The sequence below is a fragment of the Oncorhynchus mykiss genome, chromosome 7 (assembly GCF_013265735.2).
Source record: "Oncorhynchus mykiss isolate Arlee chromosome 7, USDA_OmykA_1.1, whole genome shotgun sequence".
Classification (NCBI taxonomy): Eukaryota; Metazoa; Chordata; class Actinopteri; order Salmoniformes; family Salmonidae; genus Oncorhynchus; species Oncorhynchus mykiss.
The window spans coordinates 6,245,028-6,267,219 of record NC_048571.1 but is presented as its reverse complement, the minus strand read 5'-3'; the positions used below and the strand labels follow the sequence as shown (position 1 = coordinate 6,267,219).

Genomic DNA, 22,192 nt, shown 5'->3' with positions numbered 1-22,192 from the left:
AGGAGGGTATAAATGCACGTGAAAGTGAAAAGTTACAAATATTGTTTTGAGACCATACAAAACTCCTCAAGGTGACTTTAATAAACTGGTATGTTACACAATTTAAATAGCCTCCTATATTGCCATATATATCCGTGGGAACCCCATAACCCTGAGTCATAAGCAAAGCTTTGTAGCTTTACATTGTGCAGACGATAAACTTGTAAAGAATGTTAATCCAATTACAAAGTAGGTTAGATGGTGTTTACTCTTGACAGATTAACATATTAGGAAGAAACAGTAAACAATCAGCTCCCTGCAGACAAAGTGCACATTATTTACCTACAGGATTGTACTGGATCATTGATCATAAGATGTAATTGTGCACCAGAACTGAATGCAGTCTGCTGCATACACCAATCCTGTCTGTCCCAATAATTCATTCACAATAGATAGTCCCCAAATATCAGACAACAGACAGAGGGGGGACGGGGGGACGGGACAGAGAGAGACAGAGAGAGAGACGGAGAGAGAGAGAGACAGACAGAGACGGAGAGAGAGAGAGAGTAGGACAGAGGGACAGAGGGAGGCGGAGAGAGAGAGACAGACAGAGACGGAGAGAGAGAGAGAGTGAGACAGAGAACGAGACAGAGAGAGAGACAGACAGAGACGGAGAGAGAGAGAGAGAGTGAGACAGAGAACGAGACGGAGAGAGAGAGAGTCAAAGAGAGATGGAGAGAGAGGGTGGGGGGGGGCTACAGAACTGTCTGAGAAGAACAGTTTTCAAAGGAAGGATGGCATTCTGGTGGAATATTTTCCCGGAAGGAACGGAGCTGGAAGTGTTCTCTCATGTCATGCAGATCATTGATCGTATTGGGGATATCTTGTCATCAGAGCCCACCATAGACCCCGAGCTTGAGGGAGATGATGACGAGGATGATGAAGAAGAAACAGATTATAGCTCTGATGATAGTGAGGAAGACATGAGTGCAGCTAACACAGTAAAGGATGGTGAGGTGGTACAGGGAACATCATCATCATCATCACAACCACATAGGTCGCTGTTCTCTAAAGTGGGAATTAGTGTGGTGGTCACAGAGACAATCAATGATGACCCTTGTAATGGGGACACCATGGCTGCTGCCAGCAATTCCATGGTACAAGAGAGAGGGACAGCAGGAACTATAGCCAAAAATCACAGCGGGATGTTTTAGTCCCATCACTGGACAATGGTGAACAGAGAGAGAGAGAGAGAGAGAGAGAGAGAGAGGGCAGAGTGTTAGCAGCGGGACAGCCTGTGATGCAGAAGAGCCCCTAACAGAGCCCCAGTCACAGACGCTGCCCCCTAGGACTGGGACAGAGCTGTTACAGTTAGAGCTGCTCTGGTCCCCCCAGAGACCTCCAGAGCAACAGAGACAAACTTCTCATCTAGAACCAAAGCCTGGACCAAGCACACAGTGTGACCCAGAGACAGATCTTCACATAGAGCAAGGTGGGAAGCTCCTACAAGGTATTTCAATATGGTTGATGAGAACAGTTAGTCAGGGATGTGGTATGATTTTTGTATCTTGACATTATTGAATTATGGAGAAGATGTACTCAGATAAACTCACAATAAGGAGATATTTTGATGCACTTGGACACATACATGCACCTATCTTATTTATGTCTAGTTGTGTCTATAGTAATTTATTATCACATGCTCTAGGATCTATGTGTTGTGGTGTGTGAGTGCAGTCGAGATGTATATGAAGCAGCGTATTTTCTGCAGGCTCATTGCACACCAACAACTGTAGTGCAACACAAATTAGGGCATCAGGCCTAGCTGGAAGTTTGTGATTAATTAGAATAACAATTAAAGTTCCACAGAGTTGCTCTTCTCATGCAATGCCATGTTACCAAACATTGATTGTCCAAAGTGGGCAGCAGTGTATCAACAAGCCTATTTTTTATTGGACAAAAAGCCTTTGTGTCTCATCAAGAGAGCTATAATTATGGAGGATTGTTGGCAGAACAACAACTATTGATAAACAATGGAAATGTTTTGTCTCTGCTCACTAGCACCTGTTTCTGCATAACTAGAACAGGAAGTGACATCTTCAATGGAGAGGACTCCACAGGAGACAAAGCTGGAGACTGGGGTGTCCACTGGTCAACCTGTAAAAGGGGCAGGTCCTAACACATTCACCAAGCCAAGAGAGAACCATGAGGAACCTGAGGAAGAGTGTGAGGAGGAGGAAGAGGGGTCAAATGGAGGTGGGCGGCAGTCCCCTGACGAGAAGCCTGGCACTAAAAATGCTTCAAAGTACAGCACCGTCTCCTACAGGAAGATACGGAAAGGGAACACCAAACAGAGGATTGATGAGTTTGAGTCCATGGTAAACACATAACCCTGATGTCACGTGCGCGTTTAGGAACTTTTTGCCCTGACATTGTGTCATAATAAATCTTTGTATATTAAAATGTCCAATAATTGCAAGAAATGCTTTTTATACAGTTCAGAGAATGTAAATCTTCTGTTCTGTATGTTAAATTAAATAATCTACAGCAGGGGTGTCAAACTCATTCCATGGAGGGTCCAGTGTCTGCTGGTTTTTGGTTTTTCCTTTCATAAGACCTAGACAACCAGGTGAGGGGCGTTCCTCACTAAATAGTGACCTTAATTCATCAGTCATGTACAAGGGAAGAGTGAAAACACGCAGACACTCCGTCCTCTGTGGAATGAGTTTGACACGTGATCTACAGTATTTGCTGTAAACTGGTGTTCAAGTGTGTTTCTTTTGTAGATTGTTCTTAAAATGTTGTTTCAGAGATCCCGTGACGAATACCACAGCGAAACATGTCTTGCCACACACAAAACAACTTCAAACTGAATGTGATCCTTTTCTTCCACATTCCAGTGTATTCCATAAGACCATCCTGAACAGTCAGACCAACAACAGAGATTTGGACTAACAGTGAGCTAACTGCAGAATTGACTTGGATGATAATTATTCTGTGACTTGTAGATTCACTCTGCACACATAGAACAGACCTTGAGACAAGAAGGTCTACATTTAGAAAAATAGACTTTACACATACACTGAGTGTACAAAACATTAAGAACACCTTCCTGATATTGCGTTGCAGAACGGCCTCAATTCGTCAGGGCATGGACTCAACAAGGTGTGGAAAAGATGCTGGTCCATGTTGACTCCAGTGCTTCCCACAGTTGTGTCAAGTTGGCTGGTGGACCATTCTTCATACTCACGGGAAACTGTTGAGTGTGAAAAACCCAGAAGCGTTGCAGTTCTTGATACAAACCGGTGCGCCTGGCACCTACTACCATACCCCGTTCTTGCCCATTCACACTCTGAATGGCACACACACACACAATCCGTGTCTCAATTGTCTCAAGGCTTAAAAATCCTTATTTAACCAGTCTCCTCACCTTCATCTACACTGATTGAAGTGGATTTAACAAGTGACGTCAATAAGGGATCATCTTTCACCTGGATTCACCTGGTCAGTCTGTCATGGAAAGAGCACTCAGTGTACTTTTACATTTACGGACACAAGGTGGCGCTTGAGATCTAGATTAACTGAGGACTAAACAGCAGGCTGTGTCTGTGTCTGTGTCTGTGTCTGTGTGTGTGTGTGTGTGTGTGTGTGTGTGTGTGTGTGTGTGTGTGTGTGTGTTTCTTCACACATGGTCTCCCTGGTCAATATCTGTGTGTGAGACAGAGAGAGAGACAGGGAGACAGAGAGACATAGAGACAGAGAGAGAGACAGAGAGAGAGAGAGAGAGAGAGAGAGAGAAAAAGAGTGAGAGAGAGAGAGAGAGAGAGAGAGAGAGAGAGAGAGAGAGAGAGAGAAAAAGATGAGCCCATTTTGCAATGCAGTATTGTCAGACAGCAGCATAGTTGAGGCTAGGCTGCAGTGCCACCTGCTACGTTAATTCTCCTAAGTTGCTGAGTAAGTTCTCCTAACCTGCTATGTTAATTATCCTAACCTACTATGTTAAGTCTCTTAACCTGCTACGTTAATTCTCCTAAGTTGCTGTGTAAGTTCTCCTAACCTGCTACGTTAATTCTCTTAACCTGCTACGTTAATTCTCCTAACTTGCTGAGTAAATTCTCCTAATCTGCTACGTTAATTCTCCTAACCTGCTACGTTAATTCTCCTAACTTGCTGAGTAAGTTCTCTTAACCTGCTACGTTATACTGAGTAAGTTCTCCTAGCCTGCTACGTTAATTCTCCTAACTTGCTGAGTAAGTTATCTTAACCTGCTACGTTAGTTCTCCTAACCTGCTACGTTATACTGAGTAAGTTCTCCTAGCCTGCTACGGTAGTTCTCCTAACTTGCTGAGTAAATTCTCCTAATCTGCTTCGTTAATTCTCCTAACCTGCTGAGTAAATTCTCCTAGCCTGCTACTAAAAGCCCCCCCACCACAAAACATCTTCCTGCGGCCATAATAGTGCCGTTGGCATTGTAAATAGTGGTTGATTGAATTTCAAATTCAAACTACAATGTGGAGGAGTAGATGAAAGTGATTTGTGTGTGAAAGTGATCTAAATGTAGCTAATGTCACAGATTACGGCAGTTTGTAATGTGACATTTAAGCCTTCATTAATATTTATAGACTGTATTTCATTGTGCCCTTACTGCCTGTGTTCACATACATATCTACAGAAACCAAAGGAGTAATCATGGGCCATTCTTGCCCATTAAGAAAGGTAGTAAACATCAAAGGTCTGATGAGTTGTTTCCCTCCATTCTAATCTTGATTTAGCTGTTGTGACCTGGGGAAGTATGACAGATTAGTTGACTTTGCTAATTTGTCTCTTGGAAGTTTGTTTCATGTTTGTGTTTTTTCTTATGCTCCACGGTGTCGTAAAATGTATTTGATGACATTTTCCAAAGCTAACTTTGTATTCACCTTAGCATATTGTCAACGATAGAGCCCTTTCTTGTCTCTTATTGGGCAGTGGTAGTGTGTGTATTTTATTGAATCCTCTTGGCTGAGACTGGACAAGGAGAATGCAATGCACATCGTCCGGTTTCATTTGGTTTTGAATAGATGGGAAACAGCTTTATTCAAATTTGACTTTTCGTAGCAGGTTAGGAGAACGTACTCAGCCGGTAAGGAGAATTAACGCAATCGGTTATAAGAATTAGGTTAAGGTTGGGAAAACAGTTAAGGTTAGCTAAAATGGCCCCAAAAAAATCTACTTTTGATGTTAATTTGACAAAAGCTGGAGCCCTTCTAGCCATGACTGTTTCATTTGACAAAAGCTGGAGCCCTTCTAGCCATGACTGTTTCATTTGACAAAAGCTGGAGCCCTTCTAGCCATGACTGTTTCATTTGACTAGAGGCAAATGTCAGATAATATGGCTGCAGGCTACCTGTTCATTCCATGATGAGCTCCGTTGGGCTTCTTTCCTGATGTAGCTGGGGGTCACAGGAGGTACCGGGTCACATTCAGCACTCTGGTGTTCTGGGGCCACGCTTGACCTTTAGTGCAGTTGTGCAGGACAACATTCCTCCAATGCATAAATAAGAATATTCTTTATATGCTACAAAACTATTCTTCTTAACATTGGACTACAGTATGGATACACGACTCTGACACAGAGGACCATCTGCTGCTATACATGTCACCAAGTCCCACTAAAAGCAAAGTCCTACTTTACACACACCTGTTGTGATTTGGTGCTCAATGAGATACAGGTGAAATAAAGGACTTTATCTCATCTGTGGACCTATGTTCAGCTAACCATAGAGACAGGGATAGTAAGTGACACTTTTGTGTCATAGTGTTCACACCACCATCATTAGCCAAGCAGGGGGAGCAATATGTGAGGGTCTAATTAGCTTTCTGTAGCAGCAGGGTGGCTAACATGATTGGTTCTTCTCATACCAATGTCTTTCTTTCTTTCCTTTGTTCTTTTGTTTGTTCTCTTACTTTCTGTCTGTCTCTTTCTTTCTTTCCGTCTTTCTGTCTTTCTGTCTCTTTCTTTGTCTGTCTCTTACTTTCTTTCCGTCTTTCTGTCTTTCTTTCTTTCCTTTGTTATTTTGTTTGTTCTCTGTCTGTCTGTCTGTCTGTCTGGCTTTTGATTCTCACATGCACTGAACAATGTTCATCGTCTTTTATTATATTTCCTGGAAGTTCCTTCAACGTGTCATAATTAAATAGTCACTACATTACCTAATAATAACAACACAAACTGTGTTGATTTGAATTCAAAATCAAGACAACCTTTTGCCATGCAGCACGCTGTTCCAGTTCCTGCTAGTGCTGGCGAATTCCACTTAACGAGCTCTTAATCCAACATATAAAACAGTATGCTCTCTGGTGACATTTCTCTAACACATTAAACCATGATACGTGAGAACTGTTGGGGAAAGGGTGGTTTCAGGGCAAGACTATGTGCCCAGTCCTACAGTGGTTCTAGGATTTACAGGTCAGGACTCTTTTTAGATTTAATATGGAGATGAACAACAGCCTTACAAGATACCTTGCGCTATCACAGAATGTGTCCGTTTTAACAGCTTCCTGTTTTAGAGAGCTTTCTACATTGGTGGTCCGTGCTATCCGGAATCCTTTGGATGTCCCTACCCCATTGAAGTTGAAGGTTGAAAGGTTAGTATAAGGGTAGGGGTTAAGGTTAGGGTATGGATGTCCCAAGGATCCCAAATAGCACTTACCCTACATTGGCTCCATCAACTCTCAGAATGGTAGACCATAATATTTGCCCGACTTCGGGGCCACGCCGTAAAGCACCTACATACAAAACTTTGTTTTGGTCGTTGTCTTGGTTTGTAGTCCAATCAGAAAGTAAGGCAGTGCACCCACCCACACACTGTATGAATGGTTGGCAGTCTTGGCCCATTTCTTTCCTCAAGTAATTGTGTTTGAGATACAACAGTAAAAAAGACAGTAGTTTCACCATGACCATTGACACTGAACAATCTTCAAGATTAGAACAAGACCATGAACTTTTAATATGAAGTCCTAGTCTGGGTACCAGTCTCTGTAACATTCCACTCCTTCTACTCCGTGTCATGTGTCATTTGCCAAATGACACAGAGTAGGCTACAAGGACAAGTAGTTGAATGTAGCTGAAAAGAGATTGGCAGCCAGGCTGATAGTCCTTCTTAATGGCCAAATTGCCAAAGACCTGAAGGATATTTGTTGGTTTACACAGATGCCTAAGCTAAGACGGGAGGCAGCCTTCATTCTGTGTTTCCGTTAACTCCATGGTGACCACTGAAACAGACCTGTGTGGCAGTCAAAACGCTGTAGAATATTCATGACAGGCCTGGAAGGGGGAGATTAGTGAAACACCTAACCTGGTGACATAGGGACCAATGGTCTTCCTGTAACCCTGAGTCCCCCCCCCCCCCCCCCCCCCCCAGGGCTCTGAGTAGTCTTGCAGAGAGGATGACTCAATAACCCAGGAATGCTAAGAACCTTCCATTGTGTGAAGAGAATAGATCATTGAGCTTCACCCCCAATTCCGTCTCCTCCTCCTCCCCAATGATGCAATAATACTGAGGTAATTTGGAAGGTGAGCCGGCAGGCATTTATCCAGGCCATCCACTGCCTGACGATAAGAACCACATAGTGCTGCATATCAATGCTCAAGCAGGAAGCTCTTTCTCTGGCATTTGAAAGGACACCTGTCACTCAGTCTGTTCAGCAAAATAAGATGATTTTCTCTTTATTTTCCTATTTTCTATGTTATCAGCAGTAGAAACTAGAACAAAACGGCCTCCCAGAACCTGGTTAGGTAAAAAGCTGAGGAAAGCGGCTGAAGAAATGTAACCACTCTCAAATTCATAGACAGAGCTGTGGATGTAAGGACTGACCATCCAGGGTATCAAAATGATAGTTTTAACCATGTTTTGAAGCTAAATAGTGCTTGTTTACATTTTCTTTGTTTACAAACATTGGAGTTCTGATGGGGTACGACAGTTGAACTACATTATTATTATTATTATAAATCAGTTAAGAACAAATTCTTATTTACAGTGACGGCCTACACCGGCCAAACCCGGACTACGCTGGGCCAATTATGCGCCGCCCTATGGGACTCCCAATCACGGCCGGTTGTGATACAGCCTGGATTCGAACCAGGGTGTCTGTAGTGACACCTCCAGCACTGAGATGCAGTGCCTTAGACCGCTGTGGCACTCGGGAGCCCAACTAAGCTCACGAGGCATTTATAAGTTATATATCTTCAAGAATCAATATCATTCATTTACAAGTCCAAAAATGGACGTAGCAACTGGTTTATAACAATGTACAGTGGAATGTTGAAAAATATTGCTTTGTTATCAAATGAGCCTGTATGGATGGTATTTAGCCTCATACAGAGATCTCCCTCCTACTGACGTGGATGGTCCATACAGTGTGTTGTAGGGACATACTCTGCCAGCAAACACTGCAACTCATTCCATCTCTACAGTGAGACACTAGCTTCACTTGTCCACTGAGGTCCTGCCCTGTCCAACTGGCCAGCGTCATCCCAGGATTGTTGTCTCCCTCAGAGCACTTGTGTGTGGAAACACCAGGGAATGAATTGCCTGCATGTCATCTCTCCCATCATTGTTCTCCCCACGTAGAGAATCAGAGACTGTTGCACTCTGGGTTAAGGAAGTCAACACTTCAACTACTTTCCTCACTCCCTTTTTCTCCCTCAAATATTTTCCAGTTTCTCTCCACCGCTCTCAACAATGTCCTCTTTGAGACCAGGCGCGGGGTTCACAAACTCATTCCAACCCATGACTGTTCCCCCTGTAACTACTGTAACACCAGACTCTGAGTGGGCTGCCTAAATTACAGATATATATGAAGGGATGGCTCCAATACTGCCCTGGCGTCGTTCTGTTTCCTCCCACTCATTTTTTTAAATGAATTTAGCTGTCATGTTGTCTTTGACAGATTCCAGAACTCTGAGGCTGCAGCATTCAGTTCTCCTTTGGCCATCATGCAGCGTCCATCAGTGCTGCTGCCTCCATTATGTGTTAGCTGTTGCAGCAGCTAGCAAGGCAATGCAGTTTCTCCTGAAGCACTTTCAATAACCTCTCAGTGCTCTTCTGTACTACAATGTGTCTTAGAGCAACAGTGGTGACCTTGCTATGAATAGCTTCAATGTGGTGGTGGAGATCACGCCTTTGTCACATTATGACATCAGCAACTCTAAGACCCTTTGTGTACAGAAGAACGCCCACCTCAAAAATGTACTCCCACGGGGCATAGCTAACTAGTTGTACTTTGAACAAAGGTGGGCCAAGGGCAGAAGGCCTGGGTGATATGGAGAGCCGAAGGCCTGGGAGCTATGAAGAGCAGAAGGCCTGGGAGCTATGGAGAGCAGAAGGCCTGGGTGATATGGAGAGCAGAAGGCCTGGGAGCTATGGAGAGCAGAAGGCCTGGGAGCTATGGAGAGCAGAAGGCCTGGGAGCTATGGAGAGCAGAAGGCCTGGGAGCTATGGAGAACCATCTTGGCTCATAATAACATGAATGACAGCTAGCATTCACACTGAAGACCAAACCTCACAATACTGGAGCCAAAATGGACAGCTCTTCTTATACTCGTGAGATAAAACCTTCTTATAATGAACATTCCAGTTTTGACAAATTATTCAGATCAACCCTTCCATTAAGAGCCCATGGCAGGACAGGCAGTATGATTATGTCATATTGTCCTGCATCTGCAGCTGTAGTGGTTTGCTACAGAGAAGATGCAGAAAAGATATTGCACAGATGCAGAGAAGCCAATAAAGCTGCATTGTTGAATTCCCACAGCCATTCCCTAATGCCCTTTTCTAGTAGCAGTAGTCAGTCAGACACCACGGAGCACACCAGTCAGTCAGACACCACGGAGCACCCCAGTCAGTCAGACACCACAGAGCACCCCAGTCAGTCAGACTCCACGGAGCACACATGTCAGTCTGACACCATGGAGCACCCCAGTCAGTCAGACACCACGGAGCACACCAGGTAGTCAGACACCACAGAGCACACCAGTCAGTGAGACATCGCGGTGCACCCCAGTCAGTCTGACACCACGGAGAGCACCAGTCAGTCAGACACCACGGAGAGCACCAGTCAGTCAGACATCGCAGAGCACACCAGTCAGTCAGACATCACAGAGCACACCAGTCAGTCAGACACCACGAAGCACACCAGTCAGTCAGACACCATGGAGCACACCAGTCAGTCAGACACTTGTAGGTGTACTCTCGCCATCTCTAATCCCCCTGCTGCCGACCTGCTGCCTCCAGAGATGGAGAGCTTTAGTGGTCATAATGCCAAGAAGATTTGTCTGATTATTCATTACAATTACAGTAATTGCCTCTGGTCTCGCTCACTCAAGGCCCTTTAAGAGTGGCGCTGGATGGATCTCATAGACTTCCACTGCAAACGCACCAAGTAATATGAACAGAGGACTTTAGTCCTGACATTCAAATCTCACATTGACCTTTAGGAAAGCCTGGTTGTGTGTGTGTGTGTGTGTGTGTGTGTGTGTGTGTGTGTGTGTGTGTGTGTGTGTGTCAAAAGGCTGCTAGCAATGGCCCTTCCATACTAGTGCTTGTATGTGTGAGACATTTTAGCCAGCCTGACATCTTGTCTCCCCACTCTCTCTGACACATGGCGAGCATTCAGAGCAGAGGACCTCTATCAGCCTGGTCTATCAGCCTGGTCTGCCCACCCAGTTTCATTAGCAGCCTACATGATTATTCCAGGATCACAGCGCTTGCTATCAAACCGCAGTTCAAATTAGTTCAGGATCAGAGCCCCTCGTCCAACAGCCCCAGGTTGCTTAATTGCATTATACCGTCTGCTGATCACCTAGGAAAACCCATTACCTATTCCCCTGGTGCAGGAGAGAGCCCCCTGGATTAACACTGGGCTGGGTGACAGGAGACCAGGTATATTAAGGACCTTTAAGCAGAGCAAGCCACAGATACTAGTTCCCTGTTCAAATGAATGAAATCAGACCCAATGAAACAATAACACATTTTCAAAAGCTTTTGATGATTTGGAGTTAAAACCACTTTGTTTGAGGCAATCAGACTGAATTGAATGATCTAGCTGGTTTCCGCTGGTTGTGGGGGTATTACAGTTGGCTAACTGAATCTATACATGACCTTCCCCTTGGAGAAGATTAGGTTGTATGAGGCCAAATGATGAGGTCCTATACCCAGTGTAGAGCAGCTTATCTGTACCAGTGACTGATAAATCTATCCTTCCTTAATGCAGGATCATCTAGACTCCATGTGCTTCACTCTGACCAGTCTCTTCCATACATGTAGCTTCATAGTGGTGCTAAGAACAGGTGTCATCTCTCGTATATCCAGTTCTGTACGTTGACTGCTCATCAGAACCTGCTTCATGGAAGGCTGCCATATGAATAGATTTAGTGCAAGTGTCTTGGGTTTGTTTGTTACAGTTCAGTGGTTATAATGTAGGTACTAATTACCTCAGTTCAATGTGTAGTACACCTCAGTCTGAGTACAGTTCAACATGCAGCCGTTTTCTGTATTGTGTTGAATTATACTACTAAGTTCCCTTATGGGAGAATTATCATGCAAGCTTGTTATGCTCACAAATCTGAATGGCGGTGAGCGGGATTGTAAAAAAACAGGGTTTGCTGTGAAAACACACACGAAAACAATGTTGTTGTTAGCAACCAGATACATTTAATGACATAATTGCAGTGTGTCTTGGAAAAGCTTTTGAGATCGACTTACAGTGTTTATTGAAAAAAGAGGACTATGAATCTCTTTCCATCTGGATAAGGCTGGAATTTCATCCAAGCAGACACAAGCAAACATAGACAAAGTTGGCCCTGGCTGTCAAGGCATTGTACTGAAAACTCCCATGTGTCAAAAGACTGATACACATGGTTGGATTCAGTTACAGTAAGAGTACACAGCGGAAGCCTCTAGAATGATTCTCTCAGCCTTTTTAGACAAAACAAGAACACACGCAAATTGTATTACAAACATGCTAACAAGACCAATATTAAGAACCAGTCAGAACACTATCAAAAAATGTGATGTTCCTTTTATCCATTCGTAAAATACAAATTTTCTTTAAAAATAAGTTTTAGAATATGTATCTTTACATGCTTTTTAATAACTGCAACATTAAGACAGTTCAAATATGTAAAATATAGAGGAATGAGTTGGAATAGGTTCAATTCATATGACGTCATACCGTGTTTGAAAGCAAGGCAGAGATCATACATTCCCCTTCAACTGCTTCCCTCTATAAAACCACAAATAATCAGCAGAACTGCAAGTACTAACTTAGTAATAGTACAAATACTGTACAAGCTCAGGTGCACTGCAGACAGATACAGACAGTGAAGAGACATTTCCATACAACACTGAAAAAGGCACAATTTGTAACTTTCTGGAAAGGTAAAGGTGGTCACCTCCAGTTTACAAACAAGTGCAGCGGCAGCAGCACATTGGACTGGAAATGAACGTTCCAGATTGTTCCGTTAATCCTCTCAGCATTAGACGTACATCTCATCACCACTCACACCTCTAGCTATCTTATCTTAAGTTCTTTGAATGATGGAAGGAGTGAATAACATTATAATGAATACATTTTAACATTTAAAATATATATATAATGACGTAGCAATAGCAGTAGTAAAAAAGCATTCATTCTGCCATGATTTAAAAACAGTAAGGATAAAGATGGAGTCAGTTACTTAAGGTGCATCAGACAGACCAGTGTATGCTAGCTAGCAGACAGCAGATATAGAAATGTCGTTGTCACCGGTGTGCCAGGAAAAAAAGCCTTATTATAAACCAGGTAGTTTGGTCCTGTGTGCTGATTAGCCAAAACAGCATTTCAGCTGTGTGTATATCAGACAATATACCAACGGTATGACACAAAAATCTTTGTTCACTGTTCTATTTTTGTTGGTAACTTATCTGTACCAGTTTATAAAGCAATAAGGCACCTCAGGGGTTAGAGGTATATAGCCAATATAGCCCAGCTAAGGGCTGTATCCAGGCACTCCACTTTGCGTCGTGCCGAACAGCCCTTAGCAGTGGTATATTGGCCATTATAAACCGGGTGGTTCAAGCCCTGAATACTGATTGGCTGACAGCCGTGGTATATCACGGGTATGACAAAACTTTTATTTCTACTGCTCTAATTAAGTTGGTAACCAGTTTATAATAGCAATAAGGCACCTCAAGGGTTTGTGATATATGGCCAATATACCACGGCTAAGGGCTGTGTCCAGGCACTTCGCCAACGCGTCATGCATAAGAACAGCCCTTATCCGTGGTATATTGGCCATATACCACACCCCCCTCGGGCCTTATTTCTTAAATATACAATGTGACTGCGGCGAGGAACAGTGATGTAAAGTAGCATGCTGAAGTCAGAAATGAAGACGTGGAAACGTTAAGCTTGAGTGTGAATAAACTGCTTGGTACTGTAATGCCGGCTGTCCCTAACGAAGCGGAATCAGGCGCAACCAGGAAGAACTGGTTCTTGTATTGGAGAAAGGGCATAAGAACCACATCCAAAGTACAGCTCCAGTGAAATGTGGACATCCATAAGACACCGATAACAAAAATAAGACGGAATAATATAACAATAAACTATATTACAAAGCCATATAAGGCGAAGCATTGATAAGATTATAGACCGTATGAACAGTGAGTTACAGCTTTATGTCAGAGGCACTGATTGTCAAACCATTTGACTTTGTAGTAGTGAGAATCCAGTGTGATGGAAAACAGGCCAGATAGTCCCTGTTTCCCTCCATGAAAATATCAATACAAAGAATTATTATAAAAAATGTCTAACATCAAACTACTTTTTATATTTTAGTCATTTAGCAGAGCACAAAGCGATTTACAGGAGCCATTAGGGTTCAGTGCCTTGTTCAAGGACACATTGACCTTCCAGTTACTGGCCCAACGCTTTTAACCACCAGGCTACCTGCTGCCCCAATCTAGCCTCAACTTCACAATAAAACACTCAGGGTTGACACATACTCACCTAGATTAAATTAGGATACAAATCTAGTTTGTACTCTTGTTGTTTACAATATCATCCCTTTCATCATTGTCATTCTTAGCACCACAGCTCTGGTTAGTGTGGTGGTGTGGTGTAGTGGTAATGTGTGGTGGTGTGGTGTGGTGGTACGGTGTGATGGTACGGTGGGGTGGTAATGTGTGGTGGTGTGGTGGTGCGGATGGGCTCCCCTCACACCCCTCCTCCACTGCGGTCCACAGTCACAGGTCCCCTCAGATCCAGGCTCTCCTCAGCTGTCTTCATCAGGATGGCCAACCTGCTGTCAGACACCTGGCCCTTCTTCACAGCACTCATCAGCTGGGAGCAGGGAACAGAGGGAATATAGAGGATGAGGAAACTGTGGCATAGTTGTGGATGTAATGCAAGGTATCAAATTAACGCAACGAGATACGCTGTATGTGTGTGTGTGTGTGTTAGAGACAGGGATAGAGATACATTATAATGCTGGAGCGTGTTCTGATCTAAGCTCCAGGGGTAGTCAGGCTGTGTCTGGACAGAGTACTCATACTACTGACACTTGTGGTAGTAGTACACTGGTTTTACAGTACCCCAAAGCATTCTGGGATTCTTACTTGACCATGGAAAGTCATCTCCTGTCAACAGTTCTTGTAATAAAGGTATTATCTGGTCCTCAGCATTATACTTCCTAATTGATCACATGATGACTAATAATGACCTGGAAGTACTGTAGCTCTCTCTCACCCTCATTACCTGGAGTCATTGTCATACGTTTCAGACTGTAATGATCTGAATCTGGTCAGCAGAGAACATACTCCCAGTTAGGCTTTCACACCTACAGCTCCCTTCATAGGAGGGTCTGTCATGCCTTGCCACTCGCAGAAGAGAAAAAACACCCAGCGAACAGAACATGAAAATCCCCTATTCTCCATTCATTACAATATTGGAATCATGTAAAACTAATGTGAGCATCTATCTACCTGTTCTGTAGCCGAGTGTTAGTGTGTGTGTCTGTCTGTGTGTGTGTGTGTGTCTGTGTCTGAGGGGTAATTGATCCTTCTCCCTGAGGAGTCTATTATCATGTTCTCCAGCCTGGTCTGTTTGTTCAGCTTCTCATGGTAAAGAGAGAGAGAGAGAAAGAGAGCAGAGATGGGAGAGGGGGCAGATATTGACCATGGGCCTGAGAATTAATGAGTCCTCTTATCAGTGGAGGGAGGAGAGACCATATGTGAAGATGCACGTGTGCGCACACACACACACACACACACAAACCACCTACCTGTAAAAACTCATTCAGCTCCACCTGTCCATTCTTGTTGAGGTCCACTTCGTTGAGGATTTCATGGAGAGCGTTCTCATCAATTTGGACACTGATGTTCTGGGAGGGGGGAGAGAGACCAGGGAGACAAAATATCAGGAAATTATGTTCTGGTAGGGGCAAGAGAGACCAGCAAGGCAAAATATCAGGAAATGACGCCACAGCTCAATGGCCTTTGCACACAGTTTACATGAGCCCTGTCAGCACTCATGGATAAAGATTCCAAAGAGAGTTGTGAAAGTTTCTCACCTGTAAGACCCTCTGAACGTCCACTGTGGTGATGAAGCCTTTACTGTCTTTGTCAAACTTGTGGAACCGGTTTGTGTACCTGTCAATCAAAACAGAGCTATTAACGCAATCTGCATCTCATATCGTGGCAACATCTCAAGGGGAGTGATTTAAGAAGGTCAGGTGGGAGGGAGCAAGTGACCAGATTGAGATTGAACCCTTGGTATATCAGGGGTCCAACTCAATCCAGTCAGTTTCTTCCTTAGAACACGTGTCAAACAAGGCCCGCGGGCCGAATCCGGCCTGTGACACATTTCTATCCGGCCTGTGCAATGATTTGTGTTGTCAATTCCTTTTGTTCCGCTTCCGTACAGCTGCAATGCGCTGCACTATAAGTCACACGGACCCACAGCCAGCCAGTGCGCTGCACTATAAGTCACACGGACCCACAGCCAGCCAGTGCGCTGCACTATAAGTCACACGGACCCACAGCCAGCCAGTGCGCTGTAACATCACTAATGGCACTGACCAAGTCTTCTACCGGACCGAAAGTTTAAACGTGTTGTAGGTTAAATGCCAAGTTTGGGTTCCAACGAGTCATTGCTGTAGCCTACAGGAAATGTCATCTTGACCGGCAAAAAGTTATAACATAAAGGATTCAGAAGTAGGTATACTGAACGTTACTACTAAAGGATTCAGAAGTGGGTATACTGAACGTTACTACTAAAGGATTCAGAAGTGGGTAGACTGAACGTTACTACTAAAGGATTCAGAAGTGGGTAGACTGAACGTTACTACTAAAGGATTCAGAAGTGGGTAGACTGAACGTTACTACTAAAGGATTCAGAAGTGGGTAGACTGAACGTTACTACTAAAGGATTCAGAAGTGGGTAGACTGAACGTTACTACTAAAGGATTCAGAAGTGGGTTTACTGAACATTACTACTAAAGGATTCAGAAGTGGGTATACTGAACGTTACTACTAAAGGATTCAGAAGTGGGTATACTGAACCTTACTACTAAAGGATTCAGAAGTGGGTATACTGAACGTTACTACTAAAGGATTCAGAAGTGGGTATACTGAACGTTACTACTAAAGGATTCAGACGTTACTACTAAAGGATTCAGAAGTGGGTATACTGAACATTACTACTAAAGGATTCAGAAGTTACTACTAAAGGATTCAGAAGTGGGTATACTGAACGTTACTACTAAAGGATTCAGAAGTGGGTATACTGAACGTTACTACTAAAGGATTCAGAAGTTACTACTAAAGGATTCAGAAGTGGGTTTACTGAACGTTACTACTAAAGGATTCAGAAGTGGGTATACTGAACGTTACTACTAAAGGATTCAGAAGCTACTACTAAAGGATTCAGAAGTGGGTTTACTGAACGTTACTACTAAAGGATTCAGAAGTGGGTTTACTGAACGTTACTACTAAAAGATTCAGAAGTGGGTTTACTGAACGTTACTACTAAAGGATTCAGAAGTGGGTTTACTGAACATTACTAAAGGATTCAGAAGTGGGTATACTGAACGTTACTACTAAAGGATTCAGAAGTGGGTATACTGAACGTTACTACTAAAGGATTCAGAAGTGGGTTTACTGAACGTTACTACTAAAGGATTCAGAAGTTACTACTAAAGGATTTAGAAGTGGGTTTACTGAACATTACTACTAAAGGATTCAGAAGTGGGTATACTGAACATTACTACTAAAGGATTCAGAAGTGTTTATACTGAACGTTACTACTAAAGGATTCAGAAGTGGGTATACTGAACGTTACTACTAAAGGATTCAGAAGTTACTACTAAAGGATTCAGAAGTGGGTATACTGAACGTTACTACTAAAGGATTCAGAAGTGGGTATACTGAACGTTACTACTAAAGGATTCAGAAGTGGGTATACTGAACGTTACTACTAAAGGATTCAGAAGTTACTACTAAAGGATTCAGAAGTGGGTTTACTGAACGTTACTACTAAAGGATTCAGAAGTGGGTTTACTGAACATTACTACTAAAGGATTCAGAAGTGGGTTTACTGAACGTTACACCTAAAGGATTCAGAAGTGGGTTTACTGAACGTTACTACTAAAGGATTCAGAAGTGGGTTTACTGAACGTTACAACCAAAGGACAATAGGACACACAAGCGAGTATAAATTAATAAACAGTTGAGTCATCTACATTATGAAATCACAGCCTGATGCGCTCACATCTGTAAATTCAACATCAATTGCATTGCTTTCGTTCCGTTTACTGTGCGCAGCAGAGGTGTACAGACACATAACACAGTCCTAGCTAGGCTCCAAACATTTTGCAGTCTGGCTTCATTTTTTTAAAGCTCGACAATGAATAACCAAAAAACTAAACCTGAGACAAATCTACATGCAAAGGAGGAACATGTAGACCTATTACAGCGTGGTGGCAGAATTTGGGGTGAGCTGTTGCAACTTCAAGGGATATATTCCCTGTTGGACTGTGATGTTATGCCTTTCATACAGTAGACTCCTGGTATGTCTCACCCTAACACAAGGCCATTGTGTTCCAGAACTGTTGCTTGTATTAAGATCTGTTGTTTAAACAATATGATTGTATGATCACCTCCCACTATATAAGAACATTTGACCATTTATTCTTTGAGTTCTTCCCTGACTGCGATCAGAGACAGATCTACCTTGCAGCTGCTCGTATGCATTAAAGATTTGTATTTTATACAATTAAATAGTTTCTGTCTTAATCTTTGGATTGAGCCTCGGCTGACTACTCATCTACAAGACATGTTGAGTGCACCATTCAGCAATGCTGCATTCAACCGCACCAGTGATCCATGCCGTGCAAAAAAATGTAACATGTTTTTAAGTGTAAATGTTACAACAACCTAGCTACATTTATGTCATTGTTGTTATTAAAACGTTTTGATTAGGGACGCAGCATATTATGCACATTCACAAGCATAGCAGCAAAGGCTGGACAAATATTACTGAGCTCTTCTTTGGTTTTAATTTGTTAAAAATGCTATATACAGCATCCTATGTACATCAGTGGGCATTGTAAAGGGTCATATTTTAATAAAACAATGACTAGTTTGGATCAGTTGTATGCACACATTTTTTGTTAAAAAAACCCCACATAACTGGCTATGTATGGCCCGCGAATTCATTGTGTTTTTTCAATATGGCCCTGTGCTGGTGAGTTTTACACCCCTGCCTTAGAGATTAAAGTAGACAGGAAGTAGAGAGTAAAGTAGACCAGAAGTAGAGAGTAAAGTAGACAGGAAGTAGAGAGTAAAGTAGACCAGAAGTAGAGAGTAAAGTAGACAGGAAGTAGAGAGTAAAGTAGACCAGAAGTAGAGCGTAAAGTAGACAGGAAGTAGAGTGTAAAGTAGACAGGAAGTAGAGTACTTTGCCACTTCCTGTGTGTCCAGTGTGATCTCTGTGGTCCCGGTCAGCTGCTCAGAGCGGGACCTGTAGCCCATCTCAAGGTACAGGAACTTCTTAGCAGCTTCCAGCTCCTCCTAAACAAACCATGGTAGTGAAGAGAAGTTACACTACATGACCAATAGTATGTGGACACCTGCTCATCGAACATCTCATTCCAAAATCATGGGCATTAATATGGAGTTGGTCTCCCCTTTGCTGCTCCTACAGCCTTCACTCTTCTGGGAAGGGGTTCCACTGTGTTAGAACACTGCTATGGGGACTTGCTTCCATTCAGCCACAAGAACATTATTGAGGTCGGGCACTGATGTAGGGCGATGAGGCCTGGCTCGCAGTCGGAGTTCCAATTCATCCCTAAGGTGTTCGATGGAGTTGAGGTCAGGTTTCTATGTAGGCCAGTCAAGTTCTTCCACACCAATCTCAACAAACCATTTCTGTATGGACCTTACTTTGTGCACAAGGGCATTGTCATGCTGAAACAGGAAATGCCCTTCCCAAAACTGTTGCCACAAAGTTGGAAGCACAGAATCGTCTAGAATGTAATTGTATGCTGTAGCGTTAAGATTTCCCTTCACTGGATGGAACTAATGGGCCTATCCCGAACCATGGAAAACATCCCCAGACTGTTATTCCTCCTCCACCAAATGTTACAGTTGGTACTATGCATTGGGGCAGGTAGCATTCTCCTGACATCTGCCAAACTCAGATTCATCCATCAGACTGCCAGATGGTGAAGCGTGATTCATCACTCCAGAGAATGCGTTTCCACTGCTCCAGAGTCCAATGGCAGTGAGCTTTACACCACTCCAGCCGACGCTTGACATTGCGCAGGGTGTGTTCGGCTGCTCAGCCATGGAAACCCATTTCATGAAGCTCCCGACAAACAGTTATTGTGCTGAGGTTGCTTCCAGAGGCAGTTTGGAACTTGGTAGAGAGTGTTGCAACCGAGGACAGACGATTTTTACGCACCAGTCCCGTTCTGTGAGCTTGTGTGGTCTACCACTTCGCAGCTGATCCGTTGTTGCTCCTAGATGTTTCCACTTCACAATAACAGCACTTACAGTTTACCACAGCAGCTCTAGAAGGGCAGAAATTTGACGAACTGACTTGTTAAAAAGGTGGCATCCTATGACGGTGCCACGTTGAAAGTCACTGAGCTCTTCAGTAAGGCCATTCAACTGTCAATGTTTGTCTATGGAGATAGCTTGGCTGTGTGCTAAATTTAATACACCAGTCAGCAACAGGTCTGGCTGAAATAGCCAAATCTACTTTTGTGTGTGTTATATATACACACACAGTGTACATTATTCAGAACTTTAATCGTAACTAATGTAAGTAATAATTAATGAAAAGGGATCATAGCTAAATGTAACAACAACTGAAGTAAAAGGAACTCATGCATCTTGTGATAAACCTGTGAAGAGCAGGACAACAGGAATAGCAGAACTGGGGGAAGGTTTACACACACACACACACAGCCACAGCCCCCTGGAGAGGGAAATCCAGGAAGGGCGTAGATCCTACTATTATACTCTGACCTAACAACAGTTCCAGCGCTCCTACAAGCTGACTAGCAGCACATGGATTTAGGGTTGGTCCTATTCAATCAAAACATTATTATTAGTCCACTGAGTGAGAATGTACTGTAGTCACTGAATCATTAAAACAATGGTTAGATTAAAACCGGTCCTTTACTGGACAGGAAAGTCTGGACAGGACAAGTCTTTACTGGACAGGAAATACAGGGGCAATAATTCATTAAGTTAAAAATGGATATTAAGGCAAGTTCTTTTTAAAACATAAAAAGTATTCGGTTGTTTGTATATGTTATTTAAAAGTGTTCTAAAATAGTTCCTGTAACACTGCCAGGCAGTCATTTGAACTACAGTCTAGTAGACAGGAACAACAGTTTGTGACGTACCGTCCTCTTCTTGTCGCTCCAGTCCAGCATCTTGCCCATGATGTCTACGATGCGTGGCAGAGCCTCATCAGCAGCCTGCACGTTGAGGAAACCCAGCCGTGTGCGCCTGGCGATCACATCGATGGCCGTACAGGCATATTCCTTAACAGCATACCTCACCTGGAAGGAGGGTGGGGGGGTGGAGGGGGGGTTTCAATTGGTTAGATAATAGAATGTAATAGTCTATGGTCATGATGTGTGTGTGTGTGTGTGTGTGTGTGTGTGTGTGTACATCAGGAGAACATAAAAATGCAGTATTTTACAGATATTATGCAGTATCCTGTAGTAGTCTCAACAGAACACATATTGTACCTCACTCTCAATGTAAGGGAATTCAGAGACCAGTCTATTCCCTACGATGGGCCACCTCTTCCCAGTGACACGCGCCATCTTAGCCACGTCGAATGCTTTCCCCCCGTACGTTGCTGCCAGGTGCTGGGCAACCTGTGGAATGATGGGAAAAAGGCCACTATTCAGTCAAAACAGCAATCCTTGTTTAAGGTTTTACCAAGACAAAATGACATTGCTCATGTGTTGTGAGAGGACATTGTGTGGGTGTCATATAATCATGAAACAAGGTTTAGGGTGACACTTTTTGATTAAAGCCCAGGTAATGGTTTTGTTTGAATATGCCCCATGAAGACCTAAGGCAGAAACATTGTTATAAATAAATCACCCGGGGACATAAGCAGCAGTGTTAGGCGTTTTCCTTTCTGTTTCCCATGAGTTTGAATATGACTCACAGCGTTTTGCCAAAGACAGTATTGAGAGAGTATTGTGAAACGCAGCAGGCAGCTGTTCAAAGGCAACTCCTTATGGTTCGATACGATCTTTCAGCAGACAGCTCCAATGTTTTGGATATGCTGAGGTGGGTGATGGGTAGATACAGTTATGTCTATGATTTATCTTGCGTTTGGACCAAACAAGGGGTTATTGCTATTCAGATGGTTGGCTTAGCTCTCTCACCAAAAGGTCAAATGCTGTCAAAATATGAGCACTGACCTTTTGGAATATTCTAGAAAACACCCTAATGGTGTGGAAGGCTTTCTCTAACGAGAAGTTAACATAGATAGGAAGCGGAGCGCTTTCCTACCTGGTACAAATGACTTCTAAAACCTTGAAAGGGAAGTACACTGGTCTGGACTAGAGCCCTCAAACTCAACTCTGGACCGCAAAGCCAGTTCCACTGCATTGTTCCCCTCTAATCAGGGACTGATTTAGACCAGGAACACCAGGTGTGTACAA

General features: G+C 43.3%; 2 protein-coding genes across 4 annotated transcripts in view; one reads left to right on the top strand and one right to left on the bottom strand.

Moving 5' to 3' along the window:
- The first annotated feature begins 1,276 nt into the window (after positions 1-1,276).
- LOC118965373 (ermin-like) lies at positions 1,277-2,442 on the top strand. The gene is made up of 2 exons (XM_036984470.1): positions 1,277-1,471; positions 2,062-2,442. Exon 2 carries the CDS (start codon positions 2,082-2,084, stop codon positions 2,367-2,369), a length of 288 nt encoding a protein of 95 aa, XP_036840365.1. The 5' UTR covers positions 1,277-1,471; positions 2,062-2,081; the 3' UTR covers positions 2,370-2,442.
- A 9,189-nt stretch (positions 2,443-11,631) lies between these two features.
- The window catches only part of LOC110495537 (glycerol-3-phosphate dehydrogenase, mitochondrial), a 25,663-nt gene continuing 15,102 nt past the window's right edge, over positions 11,632-22,192 (bottom strand). For 2 of the 3 annotated variants that reach the window (XM_036982219.1, XM_036982220.1), the window contains 6 exons: positions 21,260-21,391; positions 20,909-21,067; positions 18,952-19,064; positions 15,566-15,644; positions 15,278-15,376; positions 11,632-14,337 (listed from right to left, as the gene is read on the bottom strand). In XM_036982219.1, coding sequence (XP_036838114.1) covers positions 14,212-14,337; positions 15,278-15,376; positions 15,566-15,644; positions 18,952-19,064; positions 20,909-21,067; positions 21,260-21,391 — 708 coding nt within the window. In that variant the 3' untranslated portion in view covers positions 11,632-14,211. Of the gene's footprint in view, positions 14,338-15,277; positions 15,377-15,565; positions 15,645-18,951; positions 19,065-20,908; positions 21,068-21,259; positions 21,392-22,192 lie in introns of those variants that run through there. The other variant, XR_005052488.1, reaches the window with a different exon arrangement.